General features: G+C 36.8%; 1 protein-coding gene across 2 annotated transcripts; it reads right to left on the minus strand.

Annotated features, from left to right (window-relative positions):
- Positions 1-254: 254 nt before the first annotated feature.
- On the minus strand, positions 255-3,975 carry LOC131661149 (uncharacterized). Of its 2 annotated transcripts, none has more exons than XM_058930580.1 (9): positions 3,758-3,975; positions 3,553-3,675; positions 2,134-2,214; positions 1,960-2,048; positions 1,792-1,866; positions 1,418-1,479; positions 1,260-1,325; positions 932-1,111; positions 255-653 (listed from the first exon to the last, which is right to left on the minus strand). In XM_058930580.1, the coding sequence occupies exons 2-9, from the start codon at positions 3,673-3,675 to the stop codon at positions 586-588; spliced, it is 744 nt and encodes a 247-aa protein (XP_058786563.1). In that variant the 5' UTR covers positions 3,758-3,975; the 3' UTR covers positions 255-585. The 2 variants fall into 2 exon arrangements, with proteins under 2 accessions (XP_058786563.1, XP_058786562.1); XM_058930579.1 differs by having other exon boundaries at positions 1,260-1,328; positions 3,758-3,970.
- Between the last annotated feature and the right edge of the window lie 19,696 nt (positions 3,976-23,671).

Raw genomic sequence — 23,671 nt, forward strand, 5'->3', positions numbered from 1 at the left:
ACAAAGAAAACATTTATTTTTTTAAAGTTGAAACAAACGGGTCATTAGTCGTGGACACGTTAACACCATTCACTATTTTTAACAAAAATAAAATACACAATGGACGAGTGTATCCTTAAAACATCTCAACATGTAACTAAACAAGGACCCTCCCCTCGCCTCAGCTTCCATTAAAGTTTCTCATTTACTCAGTTGATCCAAACAAATCACAACACATAAAAGAAATCCTCATATTTGTCAAGAGAAAAAAAGAGGACTTCAATACTGCCCAAAATTTCAAGAATAGAAATGAAAGTGTCAACAACTACAAAGCAAACATGGCAAAACTTGCTGTGATAATTTCTATAAGAAAATTTTGATTATTTTGACTTTTTCAAAGTCTAAAATAAATATACCTAACTCAACCTCCCTAAACTTAAATTATAGATGTTACAAGGGAAAGAAACTACAAAAACAAAACTGCAGGAACATGGAATACTGAGCGCTTCCAATAATACCAAATTAACAGCTAACAAATGACTAAGCAGAGAGGCAGGGCAACCCTCTTCTAACAGAAAATTTACACGAGAACCAACATCGAGGTGATCAGGCAGCTGCACCATGGCCTGCATCACGACCACGACCACCACCCCATCCCCTTCCGCGACCTCGGCCTGCACGTCATCAAACAAAAATTATTACAGCATCCTTAAGTAATTTGTAAGGACCCCTATTGAATATGCCAAAAACAAGAAGGCAACACAAAAGACAAAGGAAACTAACAATCACAAGAAGAAAAACAATTGGCAAATTCAAATTAAGTAGCTTTCTAATGCAAATAGGATACAGCAAAATACTTGCTGGACTAAAATAAACAAATCTGTTCTGTATGACAGCATACAACTGGTATTAATCAATATCCGGAAATCTGAATATGGACTGGCATACTTACCACGTGGGGCAGGTGGTGCATCATATTCACCATTGTCGTAATACCCGACAGGCTGGGCACCATAGCCTCGTCCTCGTCCCCGGAAAGCACGGCCCCATGCACGGCCACGCCCTCTGCCACCACCATAGCCACGGCCACCATCCCAACCATCTCCATATTCCATACCCCCGTTGTACATTCCTACAAAGGAATAAATTGCATCATGATAAGATCATTTTTTATTGTAAAAGAAACCACAAAAGAGTTCAAGAAAGCATTTCAGACCATTCTATAATATATGCCACATACAATTACAGTTAAATAAGCAAAACAAAAGACACAGCAATACCTCTGCCTCTACCTCTACCCCTGCCCCTTCCACGACCTCGCCCCCTTCCTCGCATCCTTGGTGAGCCTTCTGTTTCAAAATTATATTTAACAACTAAACATGCATAATAATAAGATTTCATTCATTTGAAATATCAAAAGAAACGTCAATTAATTCACCTCCTTCGTCTTCATATTCATTTAAAGGTTTTACTTGATCAGCCGGTAGAGGAGGTTGATATCTGCACGAGGAAAAAACAAATTTAGATCTTGCCAGCAGAGAATACAATTAAAAATCAAAACAAAATATTTGAATTTTAAAACATAATGGGAAAAACAGCCAAATAAGAGCATTTAATATATAATTGAACCCCTGCATTATAGGAGTCTAAAGCAAATAACCAAAGGTACAACATTATAAACACAACAAAGTGACAATAAAACAACTAAGTAAATGAAATCGACCAAGCCCGTTAAAGATAAATTATAGAGATAAAGCATCGAACAACAAAATTTAGAGATAAGGTGCCGTACAGCATCATGAAAGTTCTTACCCTATAGAGGATGTATCCAGCTCTTTCTTTGACAAGGTGATTGTGATCATTGAAACATGACGGGTAGTTTCCAAACTGAGCAAGTATAACACAAATAAAACAATCATACTCGTGCACACAAATATTTGATAATGTGGAATAGACTATAGAGGAAAAAGTAAGCCATACGGAAGAAGGCCTTCTTCTAGTGGTTCCCATGTGTCGGTTATATCAGTTGATCCAATTTGAGTGTTCTGATGAAGACCAACAATCCTTCTCTGAAACAATTAGAAATAGGAGTCACAAATAGTAAGATTAAAAAAATGCCAACCAATTTACTGCTTAAGGATAACAACCCCCCACCTTTATTAGCTCAGTAATCATTACAGTCTTATTTATCGCCCGTCCCATTGCTTTGACAACAATTTCATCTGATCCTTTCTCCTGCAGAAAACACATGTAGATCAATATTAAAAGTAAGGGAAAAATTGTAAAAATATTAGATGGTTTACAATAATAGATACTTGCATGCATGTATTACACCAAACAAAATAAAAGAGAAAAGTCATGAAAACAACAAAAAAATTATTGTAACTTAATTAAGTAAACAACTAAACATTAACCAACATGAGAACAAAATATCTAAAGCAAAAATAAGGAAGTGCTAAGGGTGATATAGGAAAAGCTATGTCCCACATTAAATAGAGATAGCATTTAACTTAGGTAGTCAATAGCGGTGGTTTGCACTAGCAGAGCAATCAAGCCGGGGTGTGTGGTTAAAACGGTGCACATTAAGATTGGAGTTGTTCCCTGTGCGGTTACAGTTTGTGTAGTGTTTCGCGAACAAACATGTGATTTGTCAAGAAAAACCAAGAGCGCCCATTTTTATGAGGGTATTTTGGGGTTTTCGCATGCAAACCCTCCTCTCCTCCTCTCCTCTGCGTTTTCAGAGGACATTTCTCTTCCCTTTTCAGCAAGTTTACTACTACCCATTTTCTGCAAACCATCATGTCACTGATTCTTGTTTTCTCCTCTCCTTTGTTTCCCAGTTTCCTTCATTCCTGTTTCCTACTTTCCTCCTTCTGTTTTTTATATATTTCTAATCTGTTTTTGGGTTTTTCCTTCTCCTGTTTTTCCTCCTCTCTATTTCCTTCATGTTTCTGTTTTTTTCCACTCTATGCCGCTATCCAGAATTGATTACCCAGTACTTAGTAAACCAGTTTTGTGGAGTTGAGCTGTATTAAATCCTATCCTTGTTCCATTATTGGGCCACTCACCTCATTATCCATCTTCCCCAAAACTATTGGCCATTAAGGAGATTTACTGAGAAGGAATATCTCCCCCAACATAAAAATTACCAGTCAGGGAATTGTTGTTCTCTCCAAACCTACACTTTATCACTCAGAAAAAATCAGTCTTTGCATTTGATTATACATAGCACTTTGTATGTCTATTGTCTATCATCTCATTATTTTCTCCCGTTTGCATCAAATATGTTGTTAATTCAAGAAATTCCATAATTCCAATGATGCTAAATTTCATAAAAATGTTGCGTGAGGCATTCTAGACACTCCAATCTAAGTCATTCATATGAGATTTTATCCATTAACAGCACATTTAATTTTCATAATGGGATAATAATACATAAATCATAAAAGCTACTCCATTAATAAACATGCACAAAATCTCCAGTATTAAATAAAAAACTGAAAACACAAGTTTCACTCAGCATTAAGAGCAAGTAAAAGCATTAATTAAAACACATTGGGAATAATTACGAACTTGAAAGAGAGTGGTGGCATATGTGATATAGTTCCTCATCCTTCCTTGAGTAGTAATGCGGATCTCATTTTCGTTGATTGGAGTGTCTGCTTTCGGCTTCTCCACCCTCTGGTATCTATCCATCTGAACACAAAAACGAAATCAATTAATCAGAAACATTGAATCGAATCGAAGCATTAATTGAAGAATCTAGGGTTCATAATACCGTCTGTGTTGTGCGTGAGTAAGATGGAAGCGAGGGTGTGTGTGGGTGGTTTTGGGGATATGGATTGAATTTGAGGGCGAGGAGGAAAAAGAAAGGTACACGCAGCGAATGCAATTTCTAATCTATCTATCAATAGAATGCCAAAGCCGAAAAAAAGGCGGATGAGTAGGGTTACTGTGGTCGCGGTCTCACTGCCGATTACATCGCTAAACTCATCCGGATCATTCCTGTCGTAACAATTACCCGATGGGCTTAGCTGGCCCATCTAGAGTGCTGATTTGACCCAGTTCATTCTATCCATCTATCGAATTTATTTATTACAAGATATATTTGTTAATCAAATAAAATATTCATAAATAAAAAATTAAAAATTAGATGTTTCTCTGTGCGCAGCTGCAATAATTAATCGCATGGAAAGACCGTAGTAGGCGACAAAATTTTTTTTCAAGAAAATTTAACATTGTGCGTTCAGAATTGATTTAAAACTCAAACCATCATATTAAGTTGGAAGAGATTTTTTATCATCTCATCCAAATACTCTTCATTATGCATTAAGAATTGATTGATGAATTTTGTTCAACAACATATTTTTTAAATCAAATAGATTTTATTTTGTTAATGAATTTTAAAAATTATATTTATTTAATTCAAAATAAGTCTTTTTTATTTATTTAAAAATATTTTATTAGTTTTGATGTATGATACAACTTTTTTAGAGATAATTCTCAATACAAATTACTAGTTGATTCATGTGTATCATTTATATTTTTATCATTTTTATTATATTTCCATCATCATCATCATCATAATAATAATAATAATAATAATAATTCGGGTCGGTCAAAGGCCCTATAAATTAAGGCTCCCACGATATAAATATTGTTATAAGAGATTTCAGGTATACAATTTTTAATTTCCACTCTCATTACGATTATATTGAATCCTAAATTGACTTTCGTGTTTGAGTGCTAAACATCCTTGTTAGAACAAGATTTGTTCTGATCAATATTCTTAGTTTTGATCGTCTCTACCGAAATAATCAGGGAAGTCTTTTATTATTAAAGTTCTTCGAGTATTTATTTCAGGGGGAGATTATTCATCTCAGGGGGAGATTGTTAATCTCAGGGGGAGACATATTCACATGCTTATGCTATAGCTGTGTAATTTGTCTTTAGCCGTCTGCTCTTTATGATCGTAAATTCATATCATTTATATATGTTTTTGTCATCATCAAAAAGGGGGAGATTGTTAGAACAAGATTTGTTCTGATCAATATTCTTAGTTTTGATGATAACAAGGATATGAATTTTGTGTGAGATAATGTGGTACTCTAATACATTGCAATTTCCATTTCAGGAAATATATAAAGAGTATGCACAAATCAGCGCTCAGAAGCTTTGTCTCAGAAGGTTTAGCATGCAACATCAGAACATGGTCTGGCAAGACATCAGAAGATGGTCAAGGCAGAATCAGAACATGGGTCTATGGAAGCATCAGAAGAACTTGAGATCAGAAGCAGAAGCACTGAAGTTCTCATGGTATCACGCTCAGAAGCACTTCAAGGTCAGAAGACAAGAAGATGCTATGCACCAAGTTGTTTGACTCTGATGATATTCAAATATTATATTCACAAACATCATATCAGAAGAAAGTACAAGTGGCAGGCTACGCTGACTGACAAAAGGAACGTTGGAAGCTATTAAAGGCAACGTCAGTAGACACAGCGTGAACAAGGCTCGAGGTAGTTGACAAAAGCGTGAAACATTAAATGCAAAGCTGTACGGAACACGCAAAGCATTAAATGCGCCCAACGGTCATCTTCTCAAACGCCTATAAATATGAAGTTCTGATGAGAAGCAAGGTTACCAATTCTGAACAAAATTATTCTGAAAGACTTGCTGAAACGCTGTTCAAATTCAAAGCTCAGAAATTTCATCTTCATCAAAGCTCACTACATTGCTGTTGTAATATATTAGTGAGATTAAGCTTAAACGCTAAGAGAAATATCACTGTTGTGATTATAGCTTTTCAGAAGCATTTGTAATACTCTTAGAATTGATTACATTAATTTGTAAGTAACTAGAGTGATCAAGTGTTGATCAGGAAACTCTAGGAAGTCTTAGCTTGTGTCTAAGCAGTTGTAATTAGAGTGACCACGTGGTGGTCAGGATACTCTAAGAAAGTCTTAGCTTGTGTCTAAGCATTTGTTCCTGGAGTGATCAGGTTGTGATCAGGATACTCTAGAAGACTTAGTCGCGGACTAAGTGGAAAACCATTGTAATCTGTTGCAATTAGTGGATTAAATCCTCAGGTGAGGTAAATCACTCCGTGGGGGTGGACTGGAGTAGTTTAGTTAACAACGAACCAAGATAAAAATAACTGTGCATATTGTTTTATCGTTCAAGTTTTTAGACTACACTTATTCAACCCCCCCCTTTCTAAGTGTTTTTCTATCCTTCAATTGGCATCAGAGCGCCGGTTCTAAGGTGCAAGCACTTAACCGTGTTTAGAAAAGATTCAGGAAGAGAAAAACGCTTCAGTAAAAGATGGCTGGTGAAATCCCAACAAATCCAGCTGCATCTACATCTGGCTCTGCTGAGCAATACAATGGTAACAATGGTTATACTAGACCACCAGTATTTGATGGTGAAAACTTTGAATACTGGAAAGATAAACTGGAAAGTTACTTTCTTGGTCTAGATGCTGATCTATGGGATCTTCTGTTGGATGGTTACAAACATCCTGTTAAAGCTACTGGTGTAAGGCTCACGAGAAGCAAAATGAATGATGATCAAAAGAAAGATTTCAAGAATCATCACAAATGCAGGACTGTTTTGCTGAATGCTATCTCTCATGCTGAGTATGAGAAGATATCTAACAGGGAAACGGCCCATGACATATATGAGTCCTTGAAGATGACTCATGAAGGAAATGCTCAAGTCAAGGAGACCAAAGCTCTCGCACTAATCCAGAAGTATGAAGCCTTCAAGATGGAGGATGATGAAGACATTGAAAAGATGTTTTCAAGATTTCAAACTCTGACTGCTGGATTGAGAGTTCTCGACAAAGGCTACACCAAGGCTGATCATGTGAAGAAGATCATCAGAAGTTTGCCCAGAAGATGGGGCCCAATGGTGACTGCATTCAAGATTGCGAAGAATCTGAATGAAGTTTCTTTGGAAGAGCTGATCAGTGCCCTGAGGAGTCATGAGATTGAACTTGACGCTAATGAACCTCAGAAGAAAGGTAAGTCTATTGCATTAAAATCCAATATTAAAAAATGCACTAACGCTTTTCAGGCTAGAGAAGAAGATCCTGAAGAATCAGAATCTGAAGAAGAAGATGAACTGTCCATGATCTCCAGAAGGGTAAACCAACTCTGGAAGAGCAAGCAAAGGAAGTTCAGAGGCTTCAGAAGTTCAAAGAAATTTGAACGAGGAGAATCTTCTGGTGACAGAAGATCTGACAAGAAGAAGGCTGTCTGCTATGAGTGCAATGAGCCTGGACATTACAAGAATGAGTGTCCGAAACTTCAGAAGGAGAATCCCAAGAAGAAGTTTCATAAGAAGAAAGGTCTTATGGCAACATGGGATGATTCTGAATCAGAATCAGGATCAGACTCTGAAGGAGAGCAGGCAAACTTTGCGCTGATGGCGACAGAAGATGATGGATCAGAATCTACATCAGAATCAGATTCTGAAGAGGTATTTTCTGAACTATCTAGAGAAGAGTTAGTTTCCAGTCTAACAGAGCTTCTTGAATTAAAAGCTCATCTTAGTATCAAATACAAAAAGCTGAAAAAGCAATTTGAATTTGAAACTAAGAAGCTTGAGTTGGAAAATTCTGAATTAAAAGAAAAAGTTTTAAAATTATCCAATAATGTTGGATCTCCTTCTGATTCAGAAAAATCCACTCCCAGTCTGAATCATTGTCATACCCCAAAATTTGCCCATACTATTTCTCTTGTACAAGTTCAAATCAATACACAAGGCTCTTAGACACACTCTCCTATACAAGGCTCTGAAACTAGGGTTTGACTTATTCAAAGGAAAATCGGTGAATCAATGACTCCAAAGCATCTCATATGGCTAAATACACTTCACACTATCTCTATAACAAGTATCAAAGCCTATCTCAAAGTTCTGGTCATTCAAAAGTTCAGAAGATCAACAGTCGACTTGGTAACCTATAAAGTCAACTGTGGTCAAAGTAAAGTCAAAACTCCTGATTTTTTGTCAAGATCCTCATATTGAAGTATCATTCATCATTTGATCAAGAATTGATCATGGTTCATCAAGGAAAGATCAAAAATCAACAAATCAAAAAGTTTCTAAATCAGGGTTTTATATAGAAAAAGTCAACTAAACTTTGACCAGCCATAACTCTCACATGGAACATCAGAAATTTCCCATCCAAAGCTCATGTTAAAGGAAATTTAATTCTGTACAATTTTGTCTCTCACATGCCAAGTCTAAAAATGCTTCATTTGAGAGATATGGACCAAAACATTATAGGTCCTTCTCAAAAATCAACAAAAAGACACTTTTTTCAAAAGGACATAAAATGAGTATGGAATATCATTTTGATGTGAGACCAAAGACACTGGTTAGAGGACTCTTTAAGGTTTCTAAAAAGTCCTAGAACACTTCCATACCTCAAAAATTGAAAGAGATAGGCCTTGTCAAAGTTGGACTATTTTTTAGGGGAAAATGTGAAGAAAAGGGCTCCAAAATGAATCTTTTTGCAAAAAGACCCAATCTTCTTTGATTCAATCTTGCACCCCAAGATATCTAGAAGCTTCAATATCAAGGCCACGAAAATATTTGATTTGTTTGATTTATTTTGATTTTTATTTCAATTAAAAAAGAATTAAAATCATATAAATTAAAGGAAAATCAAATATTTGGTAAAAGATATGATTTGGAACCAATTTAATCACCAATAATATCTCAAAACCAATATAATTTCGTGCACATTAAAATTAGAGAAAATTGATTCAATTTTGGACAAATTAAGAAACATATTCCAATCATATTTTCTCTAATGGCAATCTATGATTCAATTGGATTTTCCTCAAAGATAGTAGCCCTAAATCAGTCCCTATAAGTACCCAAACAAACTAAAGGCAAGGGTTCACGATTTCTGCAGCTTCAAGAGAACAAAAACCGAGTGAAAAAAACAAGAAAAAACTCAAGATTCAATTATGAGATCGAGGTCGATTTAAGTGTTGCTATCGATCAAGACTGATTCACAGGACATCTCTGAGTGTGTCTCAATCCTTTTCCAAGTTCCCAGCTCTCTGAATTCATCGCAAATCCTCACGGTTTGTCGTTTTTGAATTTTTCTCGATTTGCATATTACATGCATCCTCAATAAAAATCATTCATATATTTATGTTTATTATCATATGGTTATCAATTCTGGAAGTTTAATCGAATGCTTGTGCTCATAATAGCAAGATGCCATAATAGGTTTTTCGAAGCTTTTTTTAGGGCTTTTTGGTATGAGTGTTTGTTGACCAAATTGATACCATAGTTAGATTCGTGAGAATCACACGAATTCAAGAGCACCATCGCGAAAAATTTCTTCGCTCTCTAGGGTGCATTCGCTATTTTTGCAGGTGTTAAAGATAAAACCTTTTATAGCACCCTGTAAAAGAGCGCTGTAAAAAGGCGTGAAGAAGAAGAAGACGCTGACGCGTCATCTGGCTACTGGTGGCCTTTGCGCGCGCGTTTCAAATGGGATCTCATAGATCCAGTACGTCAAGACGCAGGGGAAGGCTGTGGTCTCTCCGTGTTCATCCGTTGGATCGTTTCCAGATCAGATCTCACGGGCCAGGAAGCGCAGGCGTATCATGCTCATCATAAGCCTCGCCGCACAGAATAAAAAGCTAAGATTTTTTATAATTTTTTTTTATCTTTAATTACATAAGTTGTTTTTATATATATATATATATATATATATATATATATATATATATATATATATATATATATATATATATATATATATATATATATATCATTTGATTGCTTTTCTTTTTCTTAATAATAATAAAAATATTATATGTTTTGTTTTAAAACTTTTTTTTATTAATATTTGTTTATTTTATACAATATTTAATATATATTATTTATAATAATAGTTATTAAATTTGATTTAATTATAAAAAATCTTTAAAAAATTCATAAAAATTATTTTTTGAACTCGATTTTATTCTCTTATTCCGATTTAATTAATTAGGTCACAAGACCAATAATTAATTAAATCTTTTTTTATGTTTTATTCAATCCATACCCTAATCAGGGTTTACGACGAACATTCCAATACACTGATTATTTCTTTCCTGTGCCTTTTCAGGGTTAGCAATATGATTAATCCCGACTACGCGCCTGATCCAAAATACGAAGTTAAGTACTCTGTTTAATTTAATTTAAATACTATTTGGTTTATTTTTAGAATTAGGGTTTGTTCCGCCTTCATTTTTCTCTGCCTTGTTTCTTTTCAGGGTTAACCTTAAAGGCGCCCTATCAACCATATCAGATCAAATCAGAGCTAAGTACCTTTGCCTATATCATTGTTTTAAGCTTATTTATTCTTTATTTTAAGGATGATCTCGTTCGCCTTCGAACTAGCCATACACTCACCCTATTTTTTTTTTTTTTGCTTGCATTTCCAGGGTTTGTTGATCACCAAAGCTACGAGTTTGGTAACCCTAAACTTTACCCTTTATTTTTATTATTACTTATGTCAAACCCTATTAAGGGATCCGCTGGTTTCATTGTCCCCTCCCCCATATTACTGTTTCTTGCCTTATATTATCTGTGTGGTTAGTAAAATAGGGAGTGACAACCATTAAATTGAATTAGCCTCACTAATTTACAAGATAATATAATTGAATATAATCACGTGATTGGTGCACACACGCACACTTTTGGGTAACCCTCTCTGTTGCCTGTTGCCTGTTGCCTTGTTGCCTTGTGTTTTTGCAGAATAGTCAGTCCCTCGAATATGAGGATACCTCAGCCATGTTGCCTCGATAAAAGGTCATGAGACCCTAAAATGATGCTGCCTTCGATACACTAACATGATCTCGACCCTCGAAAGTTGCCTACGGAAAAGGCTGAGGTATCTTCTGGTTGCCTACGAAAAAAGGTTATTCTGATCCTTCCTCTTAGACTACCTGCCCCTTTATGGCATGGGTCAGTCTTTGAGCGAATGATAGTTCGATGACCCTTCTACCTCCAAACGAAAGACTTCCTGCCCTCTTATGGCAAGGATTGACCCTTTCATTCTGAAAGGCTAAAAAGAGACCTATCATCTGAGTTTAAGGTAATTGCCCCTAATTGCCTTGCCATGCTCTATTTTCTATATTCTTTCTCAAAATTCTTCAAAAACTGGCTACGCTCATTTTACGAGCTAAAGTCCATTTTTTCCTTTTTCATCTACATTTTCTGAAAACGAGCAAGCAAAGCAATTAAGAGCCCATGGAAAACCATGGATGCAAAGGGTGCCTTACACCTTCCCTTTGCATAAATTACCCCCCGAACTTAGATTTCTTTAAAAGGTTTTTTTCTGTTTCTTTTTGCCTTTCTGATTTAGTTTGGATAAAATAAAAGTCGGTGGCGACTCATGCTTAACCGCGACATTTCGATCGATAAAAAGTCAGTTCACCGTATTACAATCATATTCTGAAAGAATATGATTTAAGTTTCAGGAAGTTCTTATCTAGAAGTATTGGCAGAAGTCAACTAGCTTCTATGATATATGCTGTGTCTGGGAACAAGAGAGTTGGCATTGGTTATGAGGGTGAAATCCCATACAAGCTTGAATCTGTGGATGATATGAAAATATCATACAAGCCTCTGTATAACCAATTTAAATTTGGCCACTCCCATGATATTAAGCACACATCACATGCACAAAGTTTTCACATAACACACACCAAGAAGCATGTGACACAGCCTAAGAAATATCATGGAACTCAGAATAAGAAGTATCATACTGTTCCTCCTGTTAAATATTTTGCTAAACCCAAGTTCAATCAGAACTTGAGGAGAACTAACAAGAAAGGACCCAAGAAATTGTGGGTACCTAAGGAAAAGATTATTCCTATTGCAGATATCCTTGGCGGAAAAGAGGACAAAAAGCAAAATGTCATGGTACCTGGACTCTGGGTGCTCGCGACACATGACGGGAAGAAGGTCTACATTCCAAGACCTGGTGCTTAAACCAGGTGGAGAAGTCAAGTTTGGAGGAGATCAGAAGGGCAAAATCATTGGCTCTGGAACCATAAGTCTTGGTAACTCTCCTTCCATAACTAATGTACTTCTTGTAGAAGGATTAACGCATAACTTATTGTCCATAAGTCAATTAAGTGACAATGGTTATGATATAATCTTCAATCAAAAGTCTTGCAAGGCTGTAAGTCAGAAGGATGGCTCAATCCTATTTACAGGCAAGAGGAAGAACAACATTTATAAGATTGATCTTTCTGATCTTGAGAAGCAGAAGGTGACTTGTCTTATGTCTGTTTCTGAAGAGCAATGGGTCTGGCACAGAAGATTAGGACATGCTAGTTTGAGAAAGATTTCTCAGATTAACAAACTAAATCTAGTCAGAGGACTCCCAAATCTGAAATACAAATCAGATGCTCTTTGTGAAGCATGTCAGAAGGGCAAGTTCTCCAGACCTGCATTCAAGTCTAAGAATGTTGTTTCTACCTCAAGGCCGTTAGAACTCTTGCACATTGATCTGTTTGGCCCAGCCAAAACAGCATCTGTCAGAGGGAAGAAATATGGATTAGTCATCGTTGATGATTATAGCCGCTGGACATGGGTAAAGTTCTTGAAACACAAGGATGAGTCTCATTTAGTGTTCTTTGAATTCTGCACTCAGATCCAATCTGAGAAAGAGTGTAAAATCATAAAGGTCAGAAGTGATCATGGTGGCGAATTTGAGAACAGATTCTTTGAGGAGTTCTTCAAAGAAATGGCCAGAACCATGATCAATGAAACCAATATGGCTAAGCATTTCTGGGCAGAAGCAATTAACACTGCATGTTATATTCAGAATAGAATCTCTATCAGACCTATTCTAAATAAGACTCCTTATGAATTGTGGAAGAACAGAAAGCCCAACATTTCATATTTCCATCCTTTTGGATGTGTATGTTTTATTCTGAATACTAAAGACCATCTTGGTAAGTTTGATTCTAAAGCACAAAAGTGTTTCCTTCTTGGATATTCTGAACGCTCTAAAGGCTACAGAGTATACAATACTGAAACATTGATTGTAGAAGAATCAATCAATATCAGGTTTGATGATAAGCTTGGTCTTGAAAAACCAAAGCAGTTTGAGAATTTTTCAGATTTTGATATTGATATATCAGAAGCAGTAGAACCAAGAAGCAAAGCTGCAGAAGCTGGCAGTCTCAGAAGTACCGAATCAGAAGATCAAGTTGCTGCATCTTTAGAGAATCTGGGAATCTCTGAAGAACCTACAGTCAGAAGATCACCTAGACTTGCTTCAGCTCATTCAGAAGATGTGATCCTTGGAAAGAAAGATGATCCCATCAGAACAAGGGCATTCCTTAAGAACAATGCAGAATGTCAATTAGGTCTTGTTTCTTTGATCGAGCCAACTTCCATTGATCAAGCTCTAGAAGATCCAGACTGGATAATTGCCATGCAAGAAGAACTAAATCAGTTTACAAGGAATGATGTATGGGACTTGGTTCCTAGACCAAAAGGATTTAACATCATCGGTACTAAGTGGGTTTTCAGAAACAAGCTAAGTGAGAAAGGTGAAGTGGTAAGAAACAAAGCCAGACTGGTTGCTCAGGGTTATAGTCAGCAAGAAGGGATTGATTATACAGAAACCTTTGCACCAGTGGCCAGGTTAGAATCTATTCGTCTATTAATTTCTTTTGCCATTCAACACAACATCACTCTTTATCAGATGGATGTCAAGAGTGCCTTCTTAAATGGTTATATAGATGAAGAAGTTTATGTTCACCAACCTCCTGGTTTTGAAGACTCCATGTCTCCAAATCATGTTTTCAAATTAAAGAAATCATTATACGGATTGAAACAAGCTCCCAGAGCTTGGTATGAACGTTTGAGTTCTTTCCTTCTGGAAAATGATTTCACTAGAGGAAAAGTGGACACTACTCTCTTTTGTAAAACATTTAAAAAGGATATTTTAATTTGTCAAATATATGTTGATGATATTATCTTTGGAACATCTAATGCTACACTTGGAAAGGAGTTTGCTGAGTCTATGCAGGCTGAATTTGAAATGAGCATGATGGGAGAACTCGAGTATTTCCTTGGGATTCAAATCAACCAAACTTCCGATGGAACCTATGTTCATCAAACGAAGTATGTGAAAGAACTTCTGAAGAAGTTTAATCTTTCTGAAAGCAAAGAAGCCAAAACTCCTATGCAGCCAACATGTGTACTGGGTAAGGATGAGGTAAGTAAGAAGGTAGATCAGAAGTTGTACAGAGGTATGATTGGATCTCTTCTATATCTAACTGCTTCTAGACCTGACATTCTCTTTAGTGTTTGTTTGTGTGCTCGATTCCAATCAGATCCAAGAGAATCTCATTTAACAGCAGTTAAAAGAATTCTAAGGTATCTGAAAGGTACTACTAATGTTGGTTTAGTTTACAGAAGATCTAAAGATTACAACTTAGTAGGATTCTGTGATGCTGACTATGCTGGAGATAGAATAGAAAGAAAGAGCACTTCTGGAAGTTGTCAATTTCTTGGAAGTCATCTGATCTCATGGTACAGCAAGAAGCAAACTACTATTGCCCTCTCAACAACAGAAGCAGAATATGTTGCTGCTGCTGGTTGTAGCACACAAATGCTCTGGATGAGAAGTCAGCTGGAAGATTATCAGATATATGAGAGTAACATTCCTATATTATGTGATAATACTTCTGCTATATGTTTATCTAAGAATCCTATTTTACATTCAAAAGCTAAACATATTGAGATTAAACATCATTTCATAAGGGACTATGTTCAGAAGGGTGCTATATCTTTAAACTTTGTGGATACAGACCATCAATGGGCTGATATCTTTACAAAACCCCTTGCTGAAGATAGGTTTAAGTTCATTCTGAAGAATATCAGTATGGATTTATGCCCAGAATGAGAAGGTGAGAAGATCTTATGTATGAGTATCTTCTGAAATGAAATTAGATTTTTATTTTTTAAGAAGTTCTGATTGAAATCAATTAGAAATTGTGATTCAGTTATTACTAACGTTTCATTGTCTAAGTTGATTCAGAATCTCTTTAAAAGCAAAACAGCTGTAACTGGCTATCCAGATGGTAAACACGTGTTCACTATCTCTGGACAAGCGTGCGTGCAGTTGAGGGGACGTCTACTTAGGTAACTGTGCAAATCTCGTCGTTTGTCATTATTATCTCTCCTCACGTCACGTAACATTAAATGCCATTCATCATTTCTTTTATTGTTCTTTTCGTTTTTATATCAGTCAAACGTTTCCCTTCCCTAGAACGTTTTCCTTCCCCACATTCCCTCTATTTATTTCTCCATTTCTTTGCATTCTTCAATCAATCTTTGCGCTCCCTCTCTCTTTCTCTCACTTTTCTATGAATATCGTTTGCGAAAACCCTAAGTTCATTCTTCATCGATCTAGCATTCATCATGAATCTTTCGCCCAGTTCCCTTCATCAAAACTTTAAACCAGTTGAAGAAACTAAGTCTCAACAGTGGCTGATCTATTTGAATAGAACGGATGGAAGGGTTAATCGGTTACAGGATGAGAAACATATCTCGGGATGGCATTCCAAGTTTTTCTCAAGTCAGATCTCTTCTTTGATGATGTTATCAACATTTGTCCAAAGGAAGAAGACTTTCTTGAGATATTGGATGAAGTTGGGTTCCATAAGGACTTAACTTCTATGTTAAGGGAAAGCCCATATGAGAATACGCTCTCTCCTGGTGAACTGTTCTCAGTTCCTCCTTTGTATTCATTTACTTCTTTCTCTGGGAGCTGCTCAGGCATGCAGAGTTTCAAGATTTGATGACCAAGCAAGGGCAAGAACAACGCTGGGATTCATGATATACTGGCTTAGATTAGGACTAGACTAGGGTTGTAGGCTTTAGGTCTTTGTAGTTTTCTTTCCTTGTTGCATCTGTTTTCCTGCATTCCTCTTTTGTAATCTTTCTTGTTGAAATCAATGGAAAGTTATCTATGTTTCTTTCCTTTTGTCTCTTGCTTTACATCTGAATCTTTTTATGCTTTTTGATGTTATGACAAAAAGGGGGAGAAAATATATGATAAATGATCTGATTAATATTATCAGTTACCGAGTAAAAAGACCCCACATTTACTAACAGAAGCTGCAAGTTTCATATGTTTTTAAGTTGTGTTGTTGCAGGAATCGAAGATTCAAGATCAACATAAGAAGCAACGAGATAAGCAACGAGATGATGAAGCAACTCTTTAGAGAATCAAGCTCTTGTATTCTTGAAGCAAGCTGAGTGCTATGAAGCTTCAGAATCAGAAGCAAGAAGGAAGATTGATCAGAAATAGCTCTTGGATTCTTGAAGCAAGCTGAGTGCTAGGAAGCTTCAGAATCAGAAGCAAGAAGGAAGAATGATCAGAAATTCTGATAATAGAATATGATCCAAATCATTGTCTATTTGCTCTGATACATTGTCTATTAGATCTGACATATTCTATATGGCTTATATGGCTCTGATACATATTTTGTGTTCTGATACACATCTTATGTTCTAACTCATTCATGCTGACTTTTGCCGTTTAGTTTTGTTCTGTAACATTTTAGGATGTAGAGATGCTCTGATGATGCTCTGGTACATTCAACAATGTTCTGATACAATCTAGCATGAAGAGATGTAAGAAGAAATTCAAAGCTCTGAAGCTATCCGAGGGAAGCAGAAATCAGAAGCTGTGAATGTTCTAAAGATCCAGAAAACTCAAGTTTTGAAGCTGTCCTAAATGGAAGCAGAAATCAGAAGCTGTGAATGTTCTGAAGATCAAAGAAATTCAAGTTCTGAAGCTGTCCTAAATGGAAGCAGGAATCAGAAGCTGTGAATGTTCTGAAGATCAAAGAAATTCAAGTTCTGAAGCTGTCCTAAATGGAAGCAGGAATCAGAAGCTATGAGTGTTCTAGGGATCTAAAGAAATTCAAGTTCTGAAGTTGTCCAAAGGAAGCAGAAGTCAGAAGCTATGAATTATCAAAAGACAGAAGCTTATGTGATCGTCTCTACCGAAATAATCAGGGAAGTCTTTTATTATTAAAGTTCTTCGAGTATTTATTTCAGGGGGAGATTATTCATCTCAGGGGGAGATTGTTAATCTCAGGGGGAGACATATTCACATGCTTATGCTATAGCTGTGTAATTTGTCTTTAGCCGTCTGCTCTTTCTGATCGCAAATTCATATCATTTATATATGTTTTTGTCATCATCAAAAAAGGGGAGATTGTTAGAACAAGATTTGTTCTGATCAATATTCTTAGTTTTGATGATAACAAGGATATGAATTTTGTGTGAGATAATGTGGTACTCTAATACATTGCAATTTCCATTTCAGGAAATATATAAAGAGTATGCACAAATCAGCGCTCAGAAGCTTTGTCTCAGAAGGTTCAGCATGCAACATCAGAACATGGTCTGGCAAGACATCAGAAGATGGTCAAGGCAGAATCAGAACATGGGTCTATGGAAGCATCAGAAGAACTTGAGATCAGAAGCAGAAGCACTGAAGTTCTCATGGTATCACGCTCAGAAGCACTTCAAGGTCAGAAGACAAGAAGATGCTATGCACCAAGCTGTTTGACTCTGATGATATTCAAATATTATATTCACAAACATCAGATCAGAAGAAAGTACAAGTGGCAGGCTACGCTGACTGACAAAAGGAACGTTGGAAGCTATTAAAGGCAACGTCAGTAGACACAGCGTGAACAAGGCTCGAGGTAGTTGACAAAAGCGTGAAACATTAAATGCAAAGCTGTACGGAACACGCAAAGCATTAAATGCGCCCAACGGTCATCTTCTCAAACGCCTATAAATATGAAGTTCTGATGAGAACCAAGGTTACCAATTTTGAACAAAATTATTCTGAAAGACTTGCTGAAACGCTGTTCAAATTCAAAGCTCAGAAACTTCATCTTCATCAAAGCTCACTACATTGCTGTTGTAATATATTAGTGAGATTAAGCTTAAACGTTAAGAGAAATATCACTGTTGTGATTATAGCTTTTCAGAAGCATTTGTAATACTCTTAGAATTGATTACATTAATTTGTAAGTAACTAGAGTGATCAAGTGTTGATCAGGAAACTCTAGGAAGTCTTAGCTTGTGTCTAAGCAGTTGTAATTAGAGTGATCACGTGGTGGTCAGGATACTCTAAGAAAGTCTTAGCTTGTGTCTAAGCATTTGTTCCTGGAGTGATCAGGTTGTGATCAGGATACTCTAGAAGACTTAGTCGCGGACTAAGTGGAAAACCATTGTAATCTGTTGCGATTAGTGGATTAAATCCTCAGGTGAGGTAAATCACTCCGTGGGGGTGGACTGGAGTAGTTTAGTTAACAACGAACCAGGATAAAAATAACTGTGCATATTGTTTTTATCATTCAAGTTTTTAGACTACACTTATTCAAACCCCCCCCCCCTTTCTAAGTGTTTTTCTATCCTTCAATCCAGGCACCCCCCCCTTTGTCTATCGTACCGTAAATTAGCAACATTAGTTAAAGATCAATGTCTTTAATTCAAGATGTATAAAGATCGCTACATTCAGTCCAAGATCTTGTATCACTGAATCGCTTCTAAAGCTCCGTTCCACCGTAACTTTCGTAATCTTCTCCATTTTTTGTTTTGAAACGGGACAGTGGCACTATCAGTGGGAATATAATTCTCATATCAAGAATCTAAAAGCGTCTCAGGTGAAGAAATTAAAGTTTCACATAGTCAAGATCTTAAATCTGCGATATTTTGGATCCATCGAACTCTGATCAAACTTTGATTGATCGTTCATCTCGATCAGGAACCATTGTGAGAAGATGCCAACAGATATCCTCATGTTAGGAATCTAACCTACGGTGTTATGACCGGTCAGACTCAATTTGAGTTTAGGTTGGGCAGGAATCTTGAACTCTAACTCCTGCCAAGGCTTGTTATCGGATCCTGATTTAGATTCCCAGAGCTAGGATCAATTGAGTTCCATTTTGCCTTCGGTCGAGCAACATTTTGGGTCTGTAATTGCCGAATAAGTCCTTAGAGAGATCTCCTCAAATTTGAGCTTGGATTCATCACGGATCCGGGAAAAGACAGAAGTAATCGTATCCAAGAAATGCCATTGCATAGATGCCACCGTGATCGGCCCATGCCAAATGTCTCATCATCGTAAAAGCATCATGTCAAATGTCTCATCATCGTAACGACTAGAGTCCGGACCCAAACGGTTACAAAATGTTCGGGACCGCGAAATGATAAAGGAGTTACGAGGTGATTGACATCTCAGAGAATGGGAAAACTCGGGGGATCAGTTGGTCAACTGGGTACCAAACCTGCTGGAGTAAACATATGCCACATGGCTCTCCATTGACGCTTGTAGTACCCCACCCTCTGGCCCTATTCCCAAGGACAGACTATATGCATGGTCAGGGTGTGAATCAAGAAGAGGAGAGATAGTTTGTTTACCACGGGAATCCTAGGCATAACTACCCGAAAGATTCTACATGCTACAAAGCCAAAAATGCATCAGAGTTCCTTAGTCCACGGTCAAACATCAGGACAGCCTGAACATCCTGGAGAGAGCTCGAAGTCACGAGGCATCGGGCCTCCCCAACGACGAGAAGTAGATCCGGACGCATCCAAAGACTCCAAAGCCGCCTGGATAACACATCTGAGGGCGAGCAATCGATACATACTTACGGCTGACCGTATTATTTAATTAATGTATTTATAAATTTATTGCCTACTTGCAATTACTAATATTATTGTTAAATGCAGATTTTATATAAATTTATTGCCTACTTGCCTACTTGTTATTATATTCTTGTTACTCTATTTTTTCTCTAGTACCCTCTTTTAGGGCACCAAAGTATGAATGCACGTAATAGTGAACCGGTATGAGCAGTTAACACCTAAAATAAAAAAAATTAAAAGGGGTTGTCAGAGACACTTTGCACGTCCGACTACAGCAATCAAAATCCCACAGCACCAATCATGCTTAAATAAATTCAGGGATGTTGTTAGAGATGCTTTGCACGTCCCATTACAGCAATTAATACCCCGGAGCATTGAACACGCTTAAAGATTTTAAGGGAGCTACCAAACACTCTTTGTACGTCTGACTACAACAATCAATTCCCCCTAATCAAAGATTACACGCATTTTTGTGAATTTAGCACTCCCCACTCCTCGGATATATCCAATCCACGGGATGTGAGTGGTGGAACCCAAACACGTCCACCTCGATCCAAGCTTTATCTCGGGGGCAGGAACGGGGATTCTCTACCTTTGGCTGAGGAATGATCCTTTGTGGCGCAGAACGTAGTTCAAAGCATAGTTGCACCTAGTCAATCTCATGCCTCGTCCTTATGAATATGATTCAAAGCATATCAGTATCTAGTCGGTTCCATGTGAAACCCTTACGGGTACAATTCAAAGTATAGTCGTTTCTCGCCGATTCCATGACTCATAATTACGAATTCAACGTATGAAGGTGCCAAGCCGAATCATCATCTCGATGCTATAAACTCAATTTAAATATCGGTCACGTCAAACCAAACCAATACATTATCAACATAAGCACGTTTCAATTATGGTCGCATTTAGTCGGGCAAACATCTTACCAATAAAGTATGTACATCTTAATGCGACATACTTGTGAATAAAGCATCCAAACATGGCCTCAAAAAGAACTTAAGGTTATTTACACTTAAATCAAATATTGTTTATCACTCTTTATAGCAAACAAACTCTATAAATTACAAGGTGGAAAATCAAACCCTAACGCTCTTTTGCTCACAATCAGCTGAAAATTACGATTAAAAGGAGCACAACAAGAAACCAAAAACACAAGCATGCAAAAGGTAATGATATAAATAAATAAATATTGTTTACAAGCCGAGATGCAGAATATCGACAAAGTCTTACAGGAACAAAGCTAAATAAAAGAGAAAGGGGAGTAAAAAGATCCATAAACGTCAGCGCCCAACTCCAACATTCCTAGACCATCTTCGGCGTTATCTCTATAGATGGCTTGGAAGAGATCCAGTTGGTCAGCAAAAATAGAAATTTTGGGGGAAATCCTCCTGTATGCTCCAAAATCTGATCTCAGACATAGTACATGAATTTCATAGCCCACTAAAGGGACTCTTGAGATTTCCTTTATGTATCAGCCAGGTCCTCCTCGAGGCCTTTCAAAAATTTGGCTCGATCATCTTTCATGTGCTCAAGAGTTTTTCAGTTCCTCTTCCAACTCGCGACATGCTTTCGCTGCATCTTCAGAAGCCTTTTCCAACGTTTCTCTCCCTCGACAAGAGAAGTCTTCAATTCCATTGTCTGATCAGTCAAAACTGACAGAGAACTGTATCGTTTCACCTTATCCTGGAAAGAGTTAGCAAGCTTGACTTTTTTCCTTAGCTCAACCAATTTTTGCTCAACCATGGAATTCTCCTACTCAAGGGCCTCACATTTCTCCTTCAATTCATCCAGCTCCCTAGAAAGGTTACCAGAACCTAATACATCATCCTGGCCACCAGCTACCATCAAAACCAAATATCGGACCTTGAACTGGGTGCGAGAAGCATCCACAAAAAAAATGACTTGTATGTTACAAACATGTTCCAGACAAAAGCTAGGTCCTTAGTGGGCACAACAGCAGTAAATTCCTCTAGGGTGCTAGGTACTCGAGAGGGAAGAATGACGGGGAGCCAGAAGAAAGGAGTAAGAGCCTCCAACTCAACATATTCTAACAAACGACCCCATTTAGAAGAATCCTCTTCAACGAGAGTTGACAGACAATTATCTTGATTCCTCTTGATAGGAGAAAGGGATGGTGAATGCTCACTGACAGTGAGGTCGTCCGCCGCAATAGTCAATGGTTCCACCTCAAGAGTTGTAACCTGGGATAATAGTCAAAGTTAATGTCAGGATAATAACTATAATTAGTGTTTTAACCACCAGAGTGAGAGTAGTTGCATCAGTAGAAATTTCCACCACTTGACCCGATGAGTCGGTCGTAAGACCTTGGTCCTTGGCAAGCACGGGAAACATTTGCAACTGATTCATATTATCTGCAAGATATAAGTTACACTTGTTAAAAAAGGAGGTGCCTAGGTTACCATCCTCACTAAGGAGTTATTGCCTCCCTGCATGACCGTGAGCACTGATAGTCACACAAGTACCAATTTATTTATTCTTTTGCTGAGAAGTAGACAACTTTTACAGGACTAAATCCTTCTTCATAGTCGATCCCTTAATATTAAGTGCACATCCTCCTTCATTTTTACCTCCTTGGAGGATAAAGGATTTATCCCGGTATGGTAAGAAGAAAGGTTCCAGCAGAAGTGAACTTAAGACTTGTATTTGAAAAAAAGCACTCTTACATGAATTAATGATTTTTTTAATTACTAATACATACTCATAGATGTAAGTGTAGTCAATTTTTGAGTTTGAAGAAAGTAATAACGATAAGTTGATTAATAAGTGGTCTTTTATGTTAGTGAGTGTTGGAGGGGCTTTGAGTCACGACTCACACGTGATTAAATTAGGAACCCTAAGCTTGATCTTGATCATCCAACTGTTAAATATAATTTTATTGAGAAAGACGTTTGGGAGAAGTTTTTCAAGTATCGTAGTTCTATTGATTTCTTAGTTAGTAGTAATCTTATTTTCTGAAGAATAATATTATTGTGTTTAATGTTGATGCTTTTTAGATATAGCCATGTAAATTAATATTTTCACTATGTTTATAATAAGTTAAAAGTCAATAAGGAAAGGAAAATAAGGAGAGAGAAAACAAATATCTCCATAGATTGTCTCGTGAGGGTTACAAAAAATTTGAGGAATAAATGATTAATAATTTAAAAACAACATCTGCGAGATGACTTAATATGTCCTTATTGGGACCCAACTCCACCATCACGACATGAGAAGTAGAAAAAGGCCCGACAAAGACCGGGTGGAGAGTTCACTTCGGATGCCTCATGTGCAGTCACTGAGAAGATTGTAAGTTAATTTTTTTGTCAATTGGAATATTAAATGTAGGATTTATTGTGTATAATATAGATTTGGTAATGATATCTTATTCATGTTATGTGTAGGACTTCTTGATTGATATGGTGAGTCAAGGTTCCTTTGTTCCACGTGTATAACATGATATATTAGTAGGAGGAATCATAACATATGAGCATGGTGGACGTGTGCGTGGTGTTGGACAAGATATCATCCTAAGATTATACTTTGGATCATCATGAAAGAGAAAATATTTGTGCAAGAAATAGATGGATGAGCTTGTTTATAAGAAGTTAGAAGAAAGGTTAGCACATGACCGGGAATCCCAAAAGGAAGAAATTGTCTCTGAAACACATAATAAACATTGTCTCTACAGGTATTGTTGATTCTTGGGAGTAGGTAATATATATTTATAATACCATGCTAATGATTTATACCATATAAAAGTTTTTTGAAATCAAGAGCTTTTGTGAATATATCAGTTAATTGAGAAGCATCAAGAGCTTTTGTGAATATATCAGTTAATTGTTTGGCTGTTCAAATATGCTCAAGGATGATGTTCTTATCTTTAATCAGTTCCTTGACGAGATGATGACAAATATCATTATGTTTGGTTATGTCGTGTTGGACGAGATTTTTAAAGATATTTATTGAACTC

Source organism: Vicia villosa, linkage group LG3 (assembly GCF_029867415.1).
Source record: "Vicia villosa cultivar HV-30 ecotype Madison, WI linkage group LG3, Vvil1.0, whole genome shotgun sequence".
Taxonomy (NCBI): Eukaryota; Viridiplantae; Streptophyta; class Magnoliopsida; order Fabales; family Fabaceae; genus Vicia; species Vicia villosa.

Bases quoted from the DNA above. Each gene is read 5' to 3' on its own strand.
- LOC131661149 (XM_058930579.1), bottom strand. From the start codon at position 3,675: ATGGATAGATACCAGAGGGTGGAGAAGCCGAAAGCAGACACTCCAATC. The intron at 2,215-3,552 runs GTTCGTAATTAT...TGTTTTCTGCAG, and splicing joins ATGCCACCACTCTCTTTCAA to GAGAAAGGATCAGATGAAAT. The intron at 1,112-1,259 runs GTATTGCTGTGT...ATTCCTTTGTAG, and splicing joins GGGTAGAGGTAGAGGCAGAG to GAATGTACAACGGGGGTATG.